General features: G+C 38.7%; 1 protein-coding gene across 5 annotated transcripts in view; it reads right to left on the bottom strand.

Annotated features, from left to right (window-relative positions):
- Nucleotides 1-2,488: 2,488 nt before the first annotated feature.
- Nucleotides 2,489-20,329, bottom strand: part of GRM7 (glutamate metabotropic receptor 7) — an 880,478-nt gene continuing 862,637 nt past the window's right edge. For all 5 annotated transcript variants that reach the window (XM_055110892.2, XM_034955686.3, XM_024928436.4 and 2 more), the window contains one exon: nucleotides 2,489-3,704. Coding sequence is in view for 1 of the 5 variants with exons in the window: in XM_024928436.4 (XP_024784204.1) it covers nucleotides 3,655-3,704 (50 nt within the window). In the remaining 4 variants the exon portion in view is untranslated. The remainder of the gene's footprint in view (nucleotides 3,705-20,329) is intronic.

Here is a 20,329-nt window from a genome sequence, read left to right as displayed (position 1 = left end):
AGGCATGCAAATTAAAAGACAAAATGTTGGAGTATAACCTTCTGAGGGCACTCCACCAGAAAAGGGAAGAAAGCCTCAGAAGGGCACGCATACAACTTTCTAACCCAGTGCACATCCTCACTTCCCATGGGCAAAGAAGGCACTGTGCATACGGGGAGCCCACCTTAAGGGAAGAGTTATGGGAAAGGGGCTCGAGACACTGGGAGTGGGTCATCCAGGTTAAAGGCTGCACTTGACCTTCATGGTGTCTTTTTCCAAGTGTACTTTCCTTTCTTTCCTGCTCTAAAGCTTTTAAAAATAAATGTCCATTTCTGCTCTGGAAGTTGTCTCGGTCTCTTTCTCTACCTTATGCCCCTCAGTCGAATTCTTTATTCTGAGGAGGTAAGAACTGAGGTTGCTGCAGACATGTATGAATTCGCTGCTGGCAATTCAGATACCTTCCACCCCTAACACTTGTCAAGCATTGTTGTAAGTGCTAGGATATTACGGTGAGCAAAACAGAATATCTGATCTCCTGGTGAATACTGCAGAAGGAGACTGATGAAAACAAGAAAGCAAATCTGAAAAGTCAGATAATCATAAGTGTTGTAAAGAAAAATGAAGCAGGTTAATGGATTCACTGGGGGACTGGGTGGAGGACTGTACTTTTAGATATGGTCAGGAAAGACCTTAGACATGATGTTTAAGCAGAAACTGGAAATAAATGAGGATTTGGAATCATGCAGCTATTTCGGGGGAGAGTGTGTTAGGAAGAGAATCATGAAACGTCAGGACTTTGAGGTGGGGTATACCTGGTACAGGTGAAGAGCAAGGAGACCTGCGTACCTGAGGGAAGTGAGTATTCATTGTGCTGCCTGGTATTGATAATGTTACCCAATCTATCTGTTCTATGGCTACAGCCACACCTTAACTACTGGGTTGGAGATTAGCATTGTGGAAGATGATTAGAACTGCATTTTGAGGACTAAATAAATTGATATATAAGGTATACGTCGTAATATATGTAGTATGCATAAAGTATGTAAAGTATATTATGTATATGAGTAACAATTTCTTAAAAATTGTGCTGCAAAAGTTTTAGTTTTTATCATTGTCGCTATCAAGATCATTATCTCAATTTGCCCCTGGGAATCCAGGGGAAAAGCAAAGGTCTTTGAAAGTAGCTCTTTCCAATTCTAAATGGAATTGCTTTTGCTACTCCCCTGAATGCATGGTTGTACATTTGAGTACTCGGGAAAGACTCTTACATAATTTCTTTTGAAAGAAATGATTTCTATCACATGCCACAACACAGTCTGGCTTCCCCCATGTACTTTTTAAGATTCTCTTTCCATGTCTGGAATGGAAAGCATAGCACACTTGATTTTATTTTTAAAACAAAATATAGCAACCATGATGATGTTGATGCTGGTGGTCATAGCCATGTGGTCATAATAGCTAACATGTATGGAGAGTTAGCCATTTGCCAGGCACTGTTGTTATGTCCTACGCATGGATTTTCTCTTAGCCCTCATAACACTATGAGACTGGTAGCACGATTAACCTGTCATCTGCCTGAGGAAATGGAGAATTCAGAATGTTTATGTAACTTCTCCAAGGAGAGTTAGCAGGAGGAGGAGCCAGGTTTTATACCACTTTGGCCTTATGACTTGGAAATGTGGATCACCCAAAACTCATTTCTGCCTTGATTTGTATTTTCCTATGGTCTACTGGTTGAAGGGTATTTAAGGAGTAGGGAAAAATGGGGAAATACATTTGATTTTCTTTAGTCGGATATTGAAAAGAAATAATTTCTAGTGTTTCTAAGCACATTGCTTGGGCTGTGGGAGCTAAGGCACAGTAGGAAGAGTTCTGCAGATGCCAAAGATGAGATGCAGGTATGAGTTTTATTAGTCATAGCAGAAAATAAGTCACAGTTAGCTCCACCATAGAACCTTTAAATACATTTTACTGTTTGGGGCCCGGCCCTGAGTACTAGGAACCAATGTTCCCCTCTGCAAATAGACAATCTTCTGAGTTCCTGATGGCCCAAGGTGCTATGAATTCATCCTGACGATACTTCCTGCAGTTGAGTTTTGAGAATCCCAAGTCTTAATCTCACTGCTGATAACATGGCCACCATATTTGTTTGCAAATACAAAGACAACATAGTAGCTATTTTTACTTATGTCCTTTGGATAAATTTTGCAGAAATATTTCTCTCTTCACTAAATTGCCCCAAGACTATTATTTGCTTAAGCTAGTATTTCCTCTTCCCTTCCCGCTTGCTGAGTAAACATCTGGAGTTATCAGGTCTCAACTTCAATTACGAGGAAAAAAATTGCGTGGACTTTGTGATAGGACTTTTTCTGTGAGACAACATAGCACCTCTGGGTTTTTAATATGCCTTTCAGAAATGGCCGTAGTCGTGAGCTAAAGCATGTTACTTGAAAAAGTTGGGCTGTCCATATGGCTCTGTAACTTAGGACTTTATGAAATAAACTGTAACTAATGGGAAAAACAACTAAAAATATTTATTGCAGAAAATAAAAAAGTTAACCAAAGTATTTTATTGATACATTCTTGGACAATATCACAGAATTGAAAGAGAATGGAAAGAGGGAATTTTTCAGCAAGGGTTGTTTTTTTCCACTAAATTGGCACATAAGCAGCAAGATTAACGAAAGTACTTATTACAAACAGTAAAAAACATACATGCTTTTTTTCTAAAGTCCTTATCACACTGATCAGTCAAAGGGGGCATGAACAAAACCTCAAGACATGAAAAATCCATATTCTTTCCTTCAAACAGCTTAATAATTATTAAAATTATTGCAAAATATTCATATACCCTAATTAAAAATAACAAAAGAGAACACAAATACAAATATTGAACATAATAAACATGTACTGTAAAATACATTACTGGCATGCATTCCAAAGATCAAGACCTCTATTCAGTTCAGCCAATACCTTCCTTTTATGTAACCTATCATATACCAAAGATAGGTGGGGCATACTTTCTCAGCACAGTTTTTGGTCTTTAAACATCTTTTTTGTCTTAAAAAAAAAAAACATGATGTGCAGTGGTACTATAATCGTAATTATACAGTCATGTACAGATGTACTTGTTTTAGTCTGCCAAGATTGCTTTAAAATTTTAATTGTTTTAAAATTTTTCCAAATATTCCACCGTCTGAGAGAATAGGGCTCTATGAAAACAAGGCATTCGAAAACAAACAGTGAACCGAGGTACGACATCAGATGGCAAAGTGCAAAGGTCCTCACAAACTGTACAGAAAATTTCAAAACCTTGCGACCTAGAAGTACATACGTAATAAGACAGGTCAGCCCCAAAACGGTCCGGTGGCTCTCAGTGGTCCATTCTAAAGAGCCGGGGGCGGGACTTGAGTTTCAACACTCCCTTTGGTAGGGAAGGTCCAGAATTGCAGCCGAGTTGGCAGTGCTGATGTCAGTGACTTATTAAGCCCAGATAAAGTAAGGATATTTCATAAAGCAGCTGTTTAGGTCACTTGGATCCTCTAACATTGGTCTCCCGGCCGGGGAAGCTCCTCCGGTGATGGGAAGCGGGTAGGACCAAAGAGTCCTATGCCAGGTTGGGTGACAAAATAACTGAGGGTCTTCCTCCTCCATGGTTCCATGGAATGGAACAGGTTAGATAACCAGGTTATTATAACTGACATACTTCTTTTTTGCAGCAGGGCCTGAAAGAAAAATTAGAAAGTGTCAGTTGCAGTAATAACCCTGTTTGCAAAGGTAGAAATAGAATTAGAACTTTTCGCTTGAGGTGCAAAGTCAAAGTGAGGTGATACAGCTCTGAAGAACACACACAGACAACTTTGGATTCCTCTGACTCTAAGGCTTTGGCCACCAAAATCTGTGGTTCCCAGTGATTCTCAAATCATCTGCGTTCTCTTCTCTGAGATGTCTCCAGCTTCCCTCTTTATACTCTATTAATAAATTTATCAGTGGTTGTTTTCTAATCAACCACTATTATGCTTTCTAATCAACCAACCCTTAACTTAAAGGGTTCACTCACATTGTGGTATATTTCGTTGCGTGCTCTTCTCACAGACCTTTTAATAATAACTGGCCTTTGCTTGGAAAAGGTCTGTCCTGGGTCACTGACATTAATTGAGGTTGAATGCAGATTAGGTCAGAGTGTCTTCTTTAGTGCTGATTCACACAATCAAAAGACTACAGATTGACTTGTATAGTGTTAACTGTAAGTTATAAATGGTCATTTGCAGAACTATTTCCATTAAGATGTAAAGCTCACTTAAACCTGTCAGGTGTCTGACACATACACACTCTACATTTGTTTTCCTTAAATGTAGAAATTATTTTTCTACTTGGTACAGTGATTTCAGGACTCACCTTCACTCACTCACTCAGGCAGTAAATATGTATCTATTGTATTGCAGCCACAGGGCTAGGCACTGAAGACCAGCCAATGAGCACAGCAGATTTCATGTCCTCATGCTGGAAACAAAGACACCAGGATCCCAGAGTGTGCCTTTGGTTTAGGTTCTAGTCCTCGATACCAAGTCATACTGTTGCAATGATGTGATATATTCTTTATTCACTAAATCTTGGTAGTTTTGCATCAGTTTCTATTGGGCACAGAGTAACTTTTGTGTAGCATTTACTGATGGCTTATTTTGCTTACTGTTTTTAGATTCTAAATAGAAGTGTTCACTCAAGAGAGAGAAATGTCAAGAGCTCTTCAAGAACTCTTAAGTAGGGATTCATATACAATTTTGGAGGAACGGAGAAGTCATATTAACATACTGAGAGAGAGTTTGTATTTAAACTTTGAATAATACAAGTAGTACGTTACAGGTGCATACATGATTATAGATCTTACACAGGATACTGTACACTATACAACAAGCCTGGTCTTCTTTTCTGGATTAAAAATTGGGACTCTCTGACAAACTTTGACTGAAGTCTCATTTTTATTTGAAACTTATTTCTATATTAAACCATACTGCATTTATTAACTAAAATACAAAAAGGTAAATAAGAATAGAATTTTATGAAATTCAGGACCTCCTGGAAAATCTGGTGATGAGAATTGAGCCACGATATGTCCTCATTTGATGAACACATGGCCTCAATAATGCCCAAATCTTCCAGGAAGTTTCCCATTATCCCAGTGTTGTCTTCAACAATACGCTTGGTTTGGGTACAAGGAGGAAAACTTTCAAAAGATGTTTCTTGACTCTGAATCTTATTTTCAGTGTCATAGCTAGAAGATCTCAGCTGACAGCTGCAAGCAATAGTCACAGCATGCCTTGTCAAATATCAACACACTAATTATCCTCAGGACAAAAGAAGGGAAAAAAAAAAAAAAAAGAAAACCCAGAAGCTTGTACTGACCTAAATACCTGAGACCACCTTTACTGTGTGATTAATTAAGACTGTTTTCTGTAGCATAACTGTCTAGTAAAAACAAAAATGAATTTCCTTAAATTGATTACTATAAAACACTAATTTCTCAGGAAGAGTTTTTACCAAAAGAAAAAGTAGGTTAGAAAATATGATCCCCAAATTGTAAAGCTGAGCATTGGCTGGGATTAAATTAAAATCACGATGAGGTTATGTTTAAAAAAATTGAATATAAAAATAATGGCATTCCGTTGATGCTTTGCTTAGTTTATCTTCTTGTGTTCTCTGTAGCCTTGAGATGAGCACTGTTTATGATCCCCATTTTACATAGGAGGGGTCTGAGGCTCAGAGGAACAAGCAATCCAGAACTAGGCTGCCTGATGGTTGAATCTTTATTTCTGTCTCCATGCTATAATAGGAAGACAATACTGCAGTTGGACTCACCTGACCTGGGTTCTGATTCAGCTCTGTCACTTACTTGAATGTGACCTTGCCCAGTGTCTTGATAATGAACTCATTGTAGCCTTTGTAAAATTGGGAGAGGCTGGGTATGGTTGCTCACGCCTGTAATCCCAGCACTTTGGGAGGCCGAGACGGGTGGATCATCAGAGGTCAGAAGTTTAAGACCAGCCTGGTCAACACGGTGAAACCCCATCTCTACTAAATATACATAAAATTAGCCAGGCGTGGTGGCAGGCGCCTGTAATCCCAGCTACTTGGGAGGCTGAGGCAGGAGAATCACTTGAACCCGTGAGGCAGAGGTTGCAGTGAGCTGAGATTGCGCCATTGCGCTCCAGCCTGCACAACAAGAGCGAAACTTTGTCTCAAAAAAAAAAAAAAAAAAATTGGGAGAATAATTTTTACCTGGTGCACTGTTGATATCACCAATGTACAAAATACCCGTTTCTCATCTGGGAATATAATGTATAAATGTATTTTTAAATTGCAGAGTTCTATGCAAATGATAAGCCTCAGTACATGCTTTCTTTGCAGAATTGCTAGGAACATTGCCCCAAAATTATAATGAAGTTTATGCAGGTCCTAGAAGGGCAATTTGTGTACTTTTCACAGCAATGTCCAATGTATTAGGTTTATTTTTAAACCATTCTAGTCCTGTGAGTAAATAAAATAAGTGCCTGTGGTGTCTGATAATTCCATTTATTTCACTAGAAATGTAGTTTATGGTCAGGAAAGAAAATTACTGGGCTCAAAATAGTTGTGCAATGAAGCACTTGCTAAGGAAATATACTTTTTATTTTCAAATAGTATGTTTTTCTCTTATAAAGTTACAGATTTTAAAGAAGAATAATAGTATATGGCATTGTCCCTATTAACTTTTTAAAGTTATATCTACTTATCTACATAAGTAGTTCACAAAACAAGGTATCCTGAAGAGTCAGTGTTTACAGTGAGGTAGTGTTAAGAATACTGGTTTATGAAATGAATTATTAATACACCATTGCTACTTAAGAAAGGTAAGATATTCCAACTCATTCTTGATGTCTTGTCAAAATCAACACTCAATTTGACATTAACTTTATTGAGCTTCTTACTTTCTCTTTGCTTTTCTCTGAGCTTTTTTGTCTTACAAAAATTTCATTCCTCAAAGTGCATTCTATGGAACACGCGTAACCCAGATTCAAGGAAGTGAAGAAAAATATAGAAAAGAGAGCCTCATAGATATTATGTTGAGAAACACTGAATAAGTGATATTAAACAGTACTGTTTCCTGTTTCTACCCCATATTTAATTTCTTTATATTTTAAGTAATAAGAAATACTGTATCTTATTAACTATATACCATGTGTTCTCCTCAGCTCTTTTTGAAGAATGTGTGTATAGATGTGTATGTGAATAAGAACATACATGAAGTGATTTAAACATCCAAAAAGGATAAAAACAAAATATAACAAAATATTCAATAAGCCCTGAATATAACACTTTGACATACTGACATCTTGATTCAAGTGCCCCTCCATCCACTCATAGGAAATAAGATGCAATCAAAGCCCTTTACACTCCATGTTCTTCCCCATCCCCCCATAGTGTCTACTATCCTGAACTTGGGATGTGTGCTATTGCTACTACAGTGTTGTCCATAAACTATAGCTATATAGATTTCTGTGTTTTAAGTTGTGCAAATTATTCCTTGCATATCCACTTGAAATCTGGTTTCATATAACACTGTGTTTTTAAGATTTACTTACATTGATTTAATAATCGTAGTAACTATATAGCTTTCTATATATTAATGTTAGCATAACAGATTTTCTGTAACTCTTTTCCTATTGATAGACTCTGCTTTCTAATGTTTTTGAAATAACAAGCAATGCTGGAGTAGATGATACCTACAAAACAATATTTTTAACAAAGTTGAATGACAATGCTATAGGGCAGGATAAAACATTTGTCATGTATTTAACTGACAAAAGATTGATATCTAAATTTTTTAAACCTATACAAAGGAATAAATAAGAAACAATCTAATTTTTAAAAACATAGATTCAAGATGAATAGACAATTTGTAGATGAAGAAATCAAATAAATGAAAATTGTTCAACCTCATCAACTAGAGAAGTGGAAATTAAAACATTAAGAAGATAGCATTTAATGCCTGTACCATTACAAAAGAAAAAATGAACTAATACCAAGCATTGGTGGGTGTGAAAAAGTGAGAACTCTGAGACAACACTAAGGTATAAATATAAGTTGGTAAATTTATATGGGAGAGCCATTTGGAAATATCTAGAAAACCTAAAGCTATGCATACCACTGAATCAGCAATTTCACTTCTAGATCTAGACCTGAGATACTTTCATATGTACACATAGACATGCTTAGGATTTCAAAAGCCTTTAATATAATAATTTTCTGTGTGATTCTCCAAGAAAAAATTATCTTATAGAGGCTAGGCACATAAAGGTGCAAAGTGAGCCAGGTGTAAGATATTAAGGAAGGATACAGACCATAGTGAACTAGAAATCACCTGCCCCATCTAAAAGGCATAATTATGTGGGATGTTACCACAATAGGACTTTATAGTACATTTTTTGAGGAGGAGCTTGACTGTATAATTTTATGTAAAAGTTCATTTTTTCACTCAGCCATCTAACAAATATTTATTGAGCATGTATTATGTGTTGGGCTATATTCTGAGCATTAGAAATACCTCAGTTTTTAATAAAAGTTTTAAGAGCATATTAAAACCATTTAGCAAATCAAAAAAGAAATAGAGACCAGAGGCTAGATAGCATCTCTAGGCTGCTTGTTTTCAACTCTGTAATCCTGTCTGCACTCAGTTCCTCAAATGTACTTGATTATAAAGCACCCTCTCCTGCTCCCCTTTTTAGTGGATCATTTTGCATTATGTAAGAACATACTTTTGGAAGTACATGGGGATATTTCTTAAACCTTAACCCTGCCTATCACTTTAGTCATTTGTAAATCTCACCAAACTTCTGCATATTGGTTTATTGCCTGATACAACTTTGTCCAAACTAACTTTTGTATGAAACCATTCAAAGCACTGTCTGTGCCTCTTCCCCCACCAACTCTGCCAACTAATGCTTCCCTATTAAACATGATTCACAGTTGTTGTTTACTTATAAATATTTCAACTGGGAGGGATTCTTTATATTATGGTTTGCAGTTACTAAAATAAAAAGAAGTACTTTTTTTTGTAATTACTTCTGTAGTCAATGGCCTGTTTCCTGCCTGTTCATTTCATTAGTAAATTGCCCTTAGCCCATCACTTAATAGCAAAAGAGTAGATGTTATCTTCAACATCTCAATTCTCATTTGAGACTTCAAGAAAGCTACTAAACTTCCTGTATCTTACAAAGAAGAAGCAATTCATTTTATAATGATCTCTCTTAAATCCTTTTTTAAAATTTACTACTCAGTTTAGCACATTCCTCAACTTGAGAAGATACAAAGCTAAAGAATGAGAACATGACTACCAAAAAAAATGGAGACATTCCCAATTATACCAGTTCAACTCTGAACTATAAAACAATGGAGACTTTCTCCATCTCCCAGGAGAATGTGAGGCTATTGCTCATATGTTTGGTACCTGGATTTGTTGACACAAGAAACTTGGCAGGGGTAAAAACATGATCAGTCAGAAAAATAACTCAGTATTTCAAATCACCATAATTTCCAATCCAGTGGCAAAAACTCCCAAATCTGGATTTCTGTTGAGTACTCAGCCATTCATCTAACAAAATATTATTGAACACATATTAAACACCAAGAACTTTAATACATGCTAACATTGAAAGAAGACATGGGAATCTGTAAGCTGTTCACTTTAACATTTACTCACTTCTCATTCATTGTATATTCACATTTTTTAACAAATATATTAAAGCTGCCATGTGTCATCAGCAAGGGATTGGCATATCCTTTTTTTCTACTCAGTGAGATAAAGATAAAGCATGAATTTATAAACTAAACTCACATTGAGAGGAATCCCCACCCCCCGCCCCTGCCAAAGTAAATTGGCACCCCTTCCTAATGCTGAATAAGGGAGGTAGGTCAGTGGATGGTGAGGCAGCAAACCTGTTACCATATTTGGAGCAAATAGTGATCCAGTTCAAGAGAATGGAGAAGCATCAGCCTAGAAAACCTTAGAGAAAATGTGTGAAGTGTTTGCCCCATTTGTGCCAGGAACAGGGAAATGAGTCAGATACAATCTTTATTGTTATAGAACTTATAATGCAAAAAAAAGATTACATATCTGTGATGGGTGCTTAAAGATATTTTACAAAGACTAATTTTGTCTTGGAAGAGGATGTGCCGTGCTAAGCCTGGGAAGCCTTTTCAGTGGAAGGGGCATTGATTTGGACCATGCAGTGTGAGACAATGTAAGAAGAGGGCAGGGCAATATAAAGGTATACTTTGTTTCCAAAGGTGCGTGGAGAGGAGGGTCAGACAGTGCTGGAAGTCAAGGCTGGAAAGGTAGGCAGGGCCACATAAATTACTTCAATAAATAAAACTTCAATAAACCTGCAGATTGTCATAACAAATTCAGGGTAGTGTCAGAGGCATTTGAACCAGAGCAACTCCATCTTGAATAGGGACTGGGTAAAATAAGGCTGAGACCTTCTGAGCTGCATTCCCAGGAGGTTAAGGTACTCTAATGATAGAGGCAGGAGGCAGAGAAATGGCTAGGCAGATAGGGAAGGGTCCCCGGAAAATCTGACCCACCCCACAAGTGTTTACAACAGATGTTGTATGCAGACAAGGGGGCAGTGGACTGGAGGCCCACATGCACTGGGGGAATGGGGTGGAGCCACCAGAAACAAACATCTTATTCAGGGGAAGAGCCTGGTCTCTTTGGCTCCTTTGTGGTGACCCTGGTATTCAGTTTGTGAGGTGGAAACCTGCTTGCAGGACCCCGTCTTTGCTGAGAGCTTTCCTTTCGCTTAATAAATTCTGCCCTCCTCACTCTTCAATGTGTTCATGTGCCTAATTCTTCCTGGTTGTAAGATAAGAACCTGGATTTAACTGAACTAAGGAGTAAAAATCCTACATCACTACCTAGGATGACTACTCAGCCTAAGTCACAGGATGAGAGAGGAGGTTGGCACAAGATACAGGTCATAAAGACCTTGCTGATAAAATAGCATGCAGTAAGGCCAAATCCCACCAAAACAAAGACAGTGATGAAAGTGACCTCTGGTCATCCTCGCTGCTACCCTCCCACCAGTTTACAAATGCCATAGCCACATCAGGAGGTTACTCTATGTGGTCTAAAAAGGGAGGAATGAATAATCCACTGCTCGTTTAGCAGACAGTTAAGAAATAACCATAAAAATGGGCAACCAGCGGCCCTTGGGGTGCTCTGCCTATGGAATAGCCATTCTTTATTTTACTTTCTTAATAAACTTGCTTTCACTTTGCACTGTGGACTAACCCTGAATTCTTTCTTCTGCAAGAGCCAAGAACCCTTTCTTGGGGTCTGCATCAGAGAGTACCAGTACCAGTGTGGTTCAGTACCAGTACCAGAAACAGAAGAATGAACAAGTCAGAATGTCTATGATTATTTAGCTTTCTAATGAAGGTTCTCATAAAAAGCCTTTAATGCTAAAGCAGTGGTACTTGAGAAGCCACAGGGAAATATTCACAGTTTTGAAGAGGATCCTCACACTAGTTTTTCCCTCTCTGTAATGTCCTTCTTTGCCTTTTTTCCTTAGCTGGTTTCCTGTTCTTTGCTCTGGTTGGTTTTAGTTTCTAGTCACTTGCTCCAAGTGGCCTTTCCTATCCCTCCAGACAAGTGAGATGTTCCTGCTGTACCCTCTCATGACCTCTCTACTATTCCCTCCTCATACACAACCAGGGTGAAGCACTAATTTCTCATGTGTGTTTCTGACATTAGAACTTTAAGTATCAGGATGGCAGAGACAGTTTTTTTCTAGTGCTTGGGAAGTGTGCAATGTATAGTTGGCACTCAATATTTTTGGGATGTGTTACCATAGAGAAGCCTTTTGTAATTGCCCTTCCTGCCCACTGCATAAAGAAAGACCACAGCATTGTCGTAGAGAAAGAGCTTAATACGGGAGGCTGAGGCAGGAGAATGGCGTGAACCTGGGAGGCGGAGCTTGCAGTGAGCCAAGATCACGCCACTGCACTCCAGCCTGGGCGACAAAGCGAGACTCCGTCTCAAAAAAAAAAGCTTAATAGACACGAGGCCGGCCATACCACGTGGAAGATGGAGTTTGCACTCATATCATCTCGTTCAAAGCTCACAAGTTAGGGGTTTTTCAAAGACAGTTTAAGGGAAGGGGTGGGAGTGGCCAGGTAACAGGTGCTTGCTGCTGATTGGTTGGGACAGAGATGAAATAGTAGGCCAAAGCTGTCTTCCTGAGGACTAAATTGCTTCTGGGTGGGGCCACAAGAGTGGGGGCGCTGGCGATCCACGGGGAGCCATGAGTGTCAGACATGCAAAACAAACAGAAAAGCTATCTCAAAAGGCCAGTCTACAACTGTGGTGTTACTTGCAGGTGTAATTGGGGAAATTGCATGTCTTAGAATCTCTGGAATAATGGCTGACAATCATGCATGTCTGAGCCTTAGCAGGACTCAGCCTCCTCTCCCTCTCCTCCTCCTAGCCTGGTGGCCTCCCTTTAGCTTTACAAAAGTGGTTGAGTTTTGGGCAAGGCCTGTTATCATTTAAATTGTAGCCTAAATGTCTTCCGAAGTTAGCTTGGCCCAATAGCCCAACAATAATTAAGGGAAAGGCAAGATGGGGGTTGAGTTAGCTCGCTTACTGTTAGAATTTTCTCACTGATAGAACTTTTGCAAATGCAGTTTCACTTTGCTCTCTGAAGTCATTGTCAGCTCCAGGAGGGTCTTAGAGATGAATAGAACAAAAGAAAAATATGTGGGAACTTCATGAGCTTTGCCATCCTTTTTTTCCATCCCTTTTTTCAGTATTCTCTTATGGGTTACTGTATTTATTATAACTGTATTTATTATAACTGTATTTATTATACTGTATTTATTATACTGTATTTATTATAACTCCTCAGATTTCCTTTGTAACTTTTCAGCCACAGCATTCTTTTTCCCCCCTCTTTTTGCATCTAAACATGGCCAAAACAGCCTGGCTAAATTGAGAAATCAATTTTCAGTTCTGTCATGAAAAGAGTACATGAACGTTCTAGTGTCTCTTAAAAAAAAAAACAAAACAAAAACTAATTTGTACTTTAAGATGTAAAGCATCAAACAGAGGTTTACGTCATTCTTAAATGGCATATTTGAAACAAACAGACAAAGTCTCTGTCTTAAAACATCTTTAAGCTTGGCTAAGTTAAAATCTAGGTACTTTGATGGTGTATATGTTTTACTTTGGAAAAAAATAGATATGCATTAAATTACCACATCAGATTTCTACTTTTTCTTATGCACTTTGGGCACTGAAAAGCTTTTGTGCATTTTATAATTTCAATATATTATAGATGCAAGCAATCTGGAGCATATTATGAATGCAGTGCAATCATACATCAAAGATCGAAGCTGTGAACCAAAGTCTGTCTTAAGGCTAATGTTACAAACAAGGCAATAGTGACAAAATAGCAGCAGAGTAGTACTTAGTGTTCCTGGATGAAAAGCTCCTGCTGAAATCCAGGTCTTGCTATTTTTGGATAAGACATTCATAGTCTCTTCATTCATTCCTTTATACATTTATTGAACTTTTACTAAGAACTCACAGTGTACTAGTATAGCCTGGCTATAAACCAGTGGCACAGAAGCAAGGAAAAATAGTCCATATCCTCGAACAGTTTCTGGTTCAGTACAATTCAACATGTATCTGTTAAGCACCTATTATTTGTCAGATACTGTTTTAGGCAATAGGGATGTAGTCATGTTACTGTGCAGGTTCAGTCCCTGCTTTCACAGAACTTAAATTCTACTTGGAAAGACAGATCTTAAAACAAACAAACAAACAAACAAAAAAACAGGCCAGGTGCAGTGGCTCACGCCTGTAATCCCAGCACTTTGGGAGGCCAAGGTGGGTGGATCACAAGGTCAAGAGATTGAGACCATCCTGGCCAACATGGTGAAACCCTGTCTCTACTAAAAATACAAAAATTAGCCAGGTGTGGTGGTGGGCGCCTGTAATCCCAGCTACTTGGGAGACTGAGTCAGGAGAATTGCTTGAACCCAGGAGGTGGAGGTTTCAGTGAGCTGAGATCATGCCACTGCACTCCAGCCTGGGCGACAGAGCAAGACTTCATCTCAAAAAAAAAAAAAAAAAAAAAAATTAGCCGGAGGTGGTGGCATGCACCTGTAATCCCAGCTACTCAGGAGGCTGACGCAGGAGAATCCCTTGAACCCAGGAGGCGGAGGTTGCAGTGAGCCGAGATTGCGCCATTGCACTCCAGCCTGGCAACAGAGCGAGACTCCGTCTCAAAAACAAAAACAAAAGTAGATGCAGCCAATTCTGTTTATTCACGGCACTTATATTCTATAAAATCACCACAAACGCTGAATTACTGAATACTGAACCACTGCTTCTAGAGCAAAATACAGCGTTAGTTACCTATACCCCTCCAGTCACAACATAACCTTATTTTATGTATATGTTTGGTTAAAAACACTTTATTACATATTGTTGACTCAGTAATATTGAAATCAGAGCTGACGAATGCCTGTAAAAAGCGTCTCTAACACATGTACTTTCTCCTGAAGGCTATGACACATCATAGCCTTCTTGCACTTAGGAATATGACACAGCACTTTAGTATTATGTATAGGAGTTATTTTAAACTGCAAAACCACCAACCAAAAGTACAGGTGTTAAATAGTCTGAGAAAAGGACACGTTCAAATATGAGATCTGAAACCAGAAGGTAGAGCATCACCCTTTTTGACCTCAACTGCAAATGCATGCATTGGGTGATTCAAATAGTTTGGTGCACTGCATATTCCTGTGAATGACTGTGAAAACGCCGTAAGTATTGATGTTGAGGTTACCAATCAATTTCATCGTGTGGGTGAATTTGCAAATATAAAATTTACTGATACTGAGAATCAACTGTATTACAATGTCATGGAATCCCCAAAACTATGGAAAAAAAAAAAGCCTGAGGGCATTATGCTGAGGTTGCTGTCCAAGGTGCAGAGAGGATGACTTGTTTCTTACTTATCTCCATAGGTAGGAGGTGCCAATTACAAGAAAGAAGACCAGCTAGGAATTGATGGAATAATTAGCACTATGTGTTAGTGGAATTCCAAGTCAGTACTACAATGGGATTCTAAACGAACAAGCAAATAGAGATGCCGCTGCTTTCACCAACACCATGTGGTGTGGCAGGCCAGTTCTTCCTAACAGTCACACAGACAGGCCTCCATAGCACTCCAGTTATACAGGCAAACTTCCACAGCATCTGCCTTCACATTAAGTTAATAATTAAACCTAGGGAAATTGATGCCCGGGCACCAAAGCCAGAAATGAAACATGTTCCGTAAGAGCCTTGCTCAGGCTTCTCCTGAAACCTGGGGTAAGTCAAGATAATAAAGATAGTCCTGTGCTCCTTGGGACCCATCTTGGGTTGAGTAAATTTCTGGGGGGTTTGAAGTAACTTTCTATACCCAAATTGTAGGTAAGATAAGATAGAAGTAATCACTCCATTACCAGGGCCCTCATAGGTTAAGTAGATTTAGGAGATAATTCTGGCCTCTTACCTTTCAGTTACAACAAAATTAATCAGGCATAGAGATCGGCAAGTATGTTACTGCATGTAGGTATATAGTTTGAAACATATATAAGCACTGGAAAAACTTTACAATTGTGAGTTGGTCTGGTGAATTATCTCTGACCTTCTCTCTTTACCTGGTTACAGACATAAACTCTCTTCTTTTCCAGTTTGTCTGCATCTTGTTATTGGGCCACAAGAACACACAGCCAGACCCGGTTCGGTCTGGGAACAATGTCCTCTTATGAAAGCATCCTTGAGGCTGGAGCTACTTTTTTTTTTTCTTTGTTTTTAATGTGAGAAGGGTACGTGTGTGCCGTCACAGTCAAGTCCTGTTAAGTTCAGTGGCTTCTTGTTTTGACTGCAGATCTCACAGGACCAAGAGGGCTCAAAGGAGAGGAAACCAGAAAGATTCCTGGCTAGGAAAAGAGAAGAGATGAAGGGAAACTTAACTATTTTTTCCTTTCTTGGAATCCGACTAGGCTTAGCCTGACAGGCAAAAGACAGAATCTCAGAGCTGCAGCTCTGTCTAGGATTAAAGATGGCGAGAATGTCCCAAGGACTGTGTATGTTGGGATCTTGGCCATGGGAGATGGAAAGGTTGGGACCTAGGATAGATAGGAGAAGTGAGACAAAGCTCGACCAATATAAAACAAATATCTACTAAGTTTTAAGCACAGGTTGCTGGGGATACAGAGGGAGTAAGATGTCTTTGTCCTCAAAGATTTAACAGACCAGAAGCCTATGTGGTTAAATTGGGTCGGCATTGACTGTGAAGCCTGAGAATGTAAGTCACTTCTCATACATAGGCTTCTCGTGTGTATGAAGCTGACCAGCTCACACTCAGACTGGGACATAATGTGTCAGTCTCAACACTAGAACTCTGGAGTTACAGTTCCTTTTGTGTTCTGCTTATATTTCATATACATTTGTTAATTTATTTAATAGCAACTCCTCTGAGTCAAAGAAACTAAAATTAAAACAACAGTGAATTTCAGGGTATCTTATTGTTTTTTGTTTTAATGTGAACAATAATCATTTTTAAAAATTTAGTCAATCTATGATTTAGTATAAGCAACATGCATTTGAAAAGCAGTATGTATTAAGAATGTGAAAAAAGGACCCTGTTAACGGCATTAAGATGTTCATGATGATGTACAATATAATTTGCAATTTTAAATAACCCAAATGCCTAACATTAAAGGGTGATTAAATTCTAATACATTCTTTTGATGGGGCATTTTAAACCTGTCAAAGGTGATAATGATGATTAAGATTATGGAGCAACATAGAAAATGCTTATGTGCTATATTGTTAATAATATTTAGTACAAAAGGACATGTTTGAAAATTGTGAGTATTCTGTAATTAAAACTGCATCAAAAATATGAAAGAAAATAAATCAAAATTTTAAAAGCCATAAGAAAACTGGTGACCTTTTCAAATATTTCAACACTGTAAAAGACAAAACAAAATGTGATGAGACTGTTTTAGATTACCGGAGACTGAAGAAACAAAAAGATTAAAAATGCATGATCCTTGATTACAACATAGATTTTTTTTAAAGGAAACAGCCATGTTGGGAAAATCGTATCTTGACTTTATAGTAAATAATAATACATCAATATTAAATTTATTGGATGAGAAATGATATTGAGGTTTTGTAGAACAAAGTTGTTCTTAGGAGATACATGCTGAATTATTCAGGAGTATTACAGTCATGATGTGTGCAACTTGCTTATAAACAGCTAATGGGGAAAACCTATATATATAGAGAGAGGGAGAGAGAGAAGGAGAAAATGAATATGGCAAAATGTTAGTGAGTGGTGATTACATATTGTTGGTCCTCATTTCAATGTATTCGTAAGTTTTAAACTTTTCAAAATAAAATGTAGGGAGAAATGATTTATAAAGCTCTATTAGGGTAGTTGAATTAAACGTTTTTTACATTTTACTTTGTACATTTTACTTTTTAAACTACATTTTCTATAATGCTATCTTTTTCTATTGAAAGTAAATTAGTTATTTTTAACAACAAGATATAGGTAGATGACAGTGACCGTCTCTCAGGCCTGAGTAGCCACATCCCTTTTCTTCTTTTTCAAGGGTCTCTTTAGGATGAAGGGAATTTCTTGTTCTGCCAGTTTTGTCCTGTGAGCTCCTGCAAAATAGTCTCTGAAGAGGCCTCTAAGGGGTGACTCTCCTACGCAATCTAATATCCCCATTTTGTCTTCTGTCATATTTTTTGTTAGATTGACCAATAATTTAAAACCACTGTTATAGATTCTGACTCATTATTAATTACAAAATGACCCTTTCTTCCAGGCTTTTGGGAAAATAGCCCTAAGAATTTTGTCTAGTCTTCATTTTTCCCCCACACAATGTGTACCTACCTTATGTAATAAATGGCCTCCTAAAATATTTCCTGAGGCATTCATATGTTGAATACACCTAGGAGAGACTTCTCCCCCTAACGTTGGAGTGGAAGTTTTTTTTCAATAAAGTATCTCTATTTAGCTGTTATTTAACTTTAGCTTTTAAACTATGTAAATCATGATGTCGTGTCCTAGAAGGAGGAAGTGCTGGAATGGATTGATAACGTCTGTTGAAAGTAGAAAGTGGACAGCCCCAGCCAGGTAATGGACTAATCTGGACTAAGTCATGCATCTCTCAATGCACTGGAACTTGTCATCTTATCCTCAGAAGAAACCCCGGTGGGAACACTTATCTACAGAGGGTTGGCTTCCCTCCCACAGAGGAGTATCATTGAGATGCAGCGATAAGTAGAAGCGAAAATGTAAACACCATGCCCTGGGTCAGAAGGATAATCAATGCCTATGACCTTTCCTGGCTCTTCCAAGCCAAGGCCTTTACTTCTGTGTGTGTGTGCCTGTGTGATGTCTCAGGAGTTGATTTATTCAAAGGATGGAGAAAATATAGAAATGGAAGGAAGAAGTGGGGAAAGAATTCTGAGTCGGGCCCCAAAGCTCACACAGAGTTACTTCTACATAAAACCCAGGCCAAAAGTGTCCACAGGAGAGGAAAAGAGGCTGTGGAGGCAGTGATACCCTCTAACTATCTGTTCCAGAATGTTTTTCCCCAAGATATTCCCAAAGATGGCTGTTTCTCTTTCTTCAGGATTAAATTTCTCTTCCTTGGAGAGGCCCTCCTTCATCCCCTCTGTGAAACAGCACTTGCCAACCCCCAGTTGCTCCCTAGTTAACTACAGCTTATTTTTTGTCATATCACTGTCACTCTCGAAGTGTTCCAATTTGTTTATATTTCAATGTATTTTCTTGTCTGCCCTCTGGAATGTAAACTGCTCATGTCTTGATGAAAATTATATCCACAGGAGTTAGAACTGTGTATTATTGCTTGAAGCTAGGAGTTTGAGAATAGCATGGGCACTAAAGTAAGACCCCATCTCTGTAAAAAATAAAAAATAATAATAATAAAACAACAGCTGGGCCTGGTGTCAAGCGCCTGTGGTCCCAGCTACTTGGGGAAGCTGAGGCAGGAGGATCCAGTGAGCTCAGGGATTCAAGGCTGCAGTGAGTGAGCTATGATTGTGCCACTGCACTCTAGCCTGGCAACAGAGTGAGACCCTGTCTCTAAAGAAACAAAAAGACAAAAATAATGGAATGGGTAAATGGTGAGAGGTCCTTGGTTTGGGATTAGTAGGAAATAATGACAAACAGCCCCAACTCAACGTTCTGTCTTGTATTCCTTAAAACTGGTGCCTTTGACTGTATGCTTTCAGCTGGGATTTTCACCTTCTTTTTGAGATAGACGCAAAGTGGTGAGGAAACTGACAATGCTGTCCTTATCTGCTTCCATGAGTAGGAACAGCCTCTGATCCTCCTAGCTGTTGAGCAGTTCTTCTAGTTACCTAATCAGGGGAAAAAATAGTTATTTATTGCAGGGAATAATGAAGAGTATCTAAACTTATTGATTGTGGGAAATAGAAAAGGGACTGTATTCTGATAAAGTATGGATGGAACAGGTCCCTAAGAATTCCATGCCTGAATTAGGAGAGTGGCTTCTACTGAATAAATGAAAGAGTACACTAGAAATCGGTTATGGCTGTGGATGTTTCAAGCATGGTGAGTTGAGGGAAGAAATTGAGGGCATCTGTGGCGTGGGCCTCACTAACCAAAATGTCCTTGCTTCATTGTTGCTTTCTCACGGATAGGGAATTTGAGTGGTTAATACAGGCAGGCATGGTTCCGTATTACAGGCAGGCATGGTTCTGGGCACCTATGGCTGATCAGAGCAACACAGCCTGTGCCCAGACATATCAGGCTCACAACAGCTCCATATTTTCCATCTTCACTATTCTCTGTGGACGTGCTTTCTGTTGTCTTCGTTTCTCATGCACACTGCCAGTCCGTTGCTTTGAAGCTAGCTTAGAATCCAGGGAGGAGATGGTGGATGGATACTGGCTCTTCAACAAGTATATTAGATTCAAGGAGTTTCAGACTACTTAAGTTATTTTAGGGATATATATCAAGTTCCTTATTTGTTATTAAAAAAAATGTTTTTGGGGTGGGGTGCTCTCACTCTGTTGCCCAGGCTGGAGTGCAGTGGCCCAATTATAGCTCACTGCAACCTCAAACTCCTGGGTTCTAGCCATTCCACCACAGCTTCCCAAATAGCTGGGACTGCAGGTGCACGCCACCATGCCTGACTCATTTTTAAATTTGTTGTAGAGATGGGGGTCTTATTATGTTACCCAGGC

This window comes from Pan paniscus, chromosome 2 (assembly GCF_029289425.2).
Source record: "Pan paniscus chromosome 2, NHGRI_mPanPan1-v2.0_pri, whole genome shotgun sequence".
Classification (NCBI taxonomy): domain Eukaryota; kingdom Metazoa; phylum Chordata; class Mammalia; order Primates; family Hominidae; genus Pan; species Pan paniscus.
Note: the sequence above shows the minus strand (reverse complement) of the source record. Positions and strands in the feature narration are given on the sequence as shown.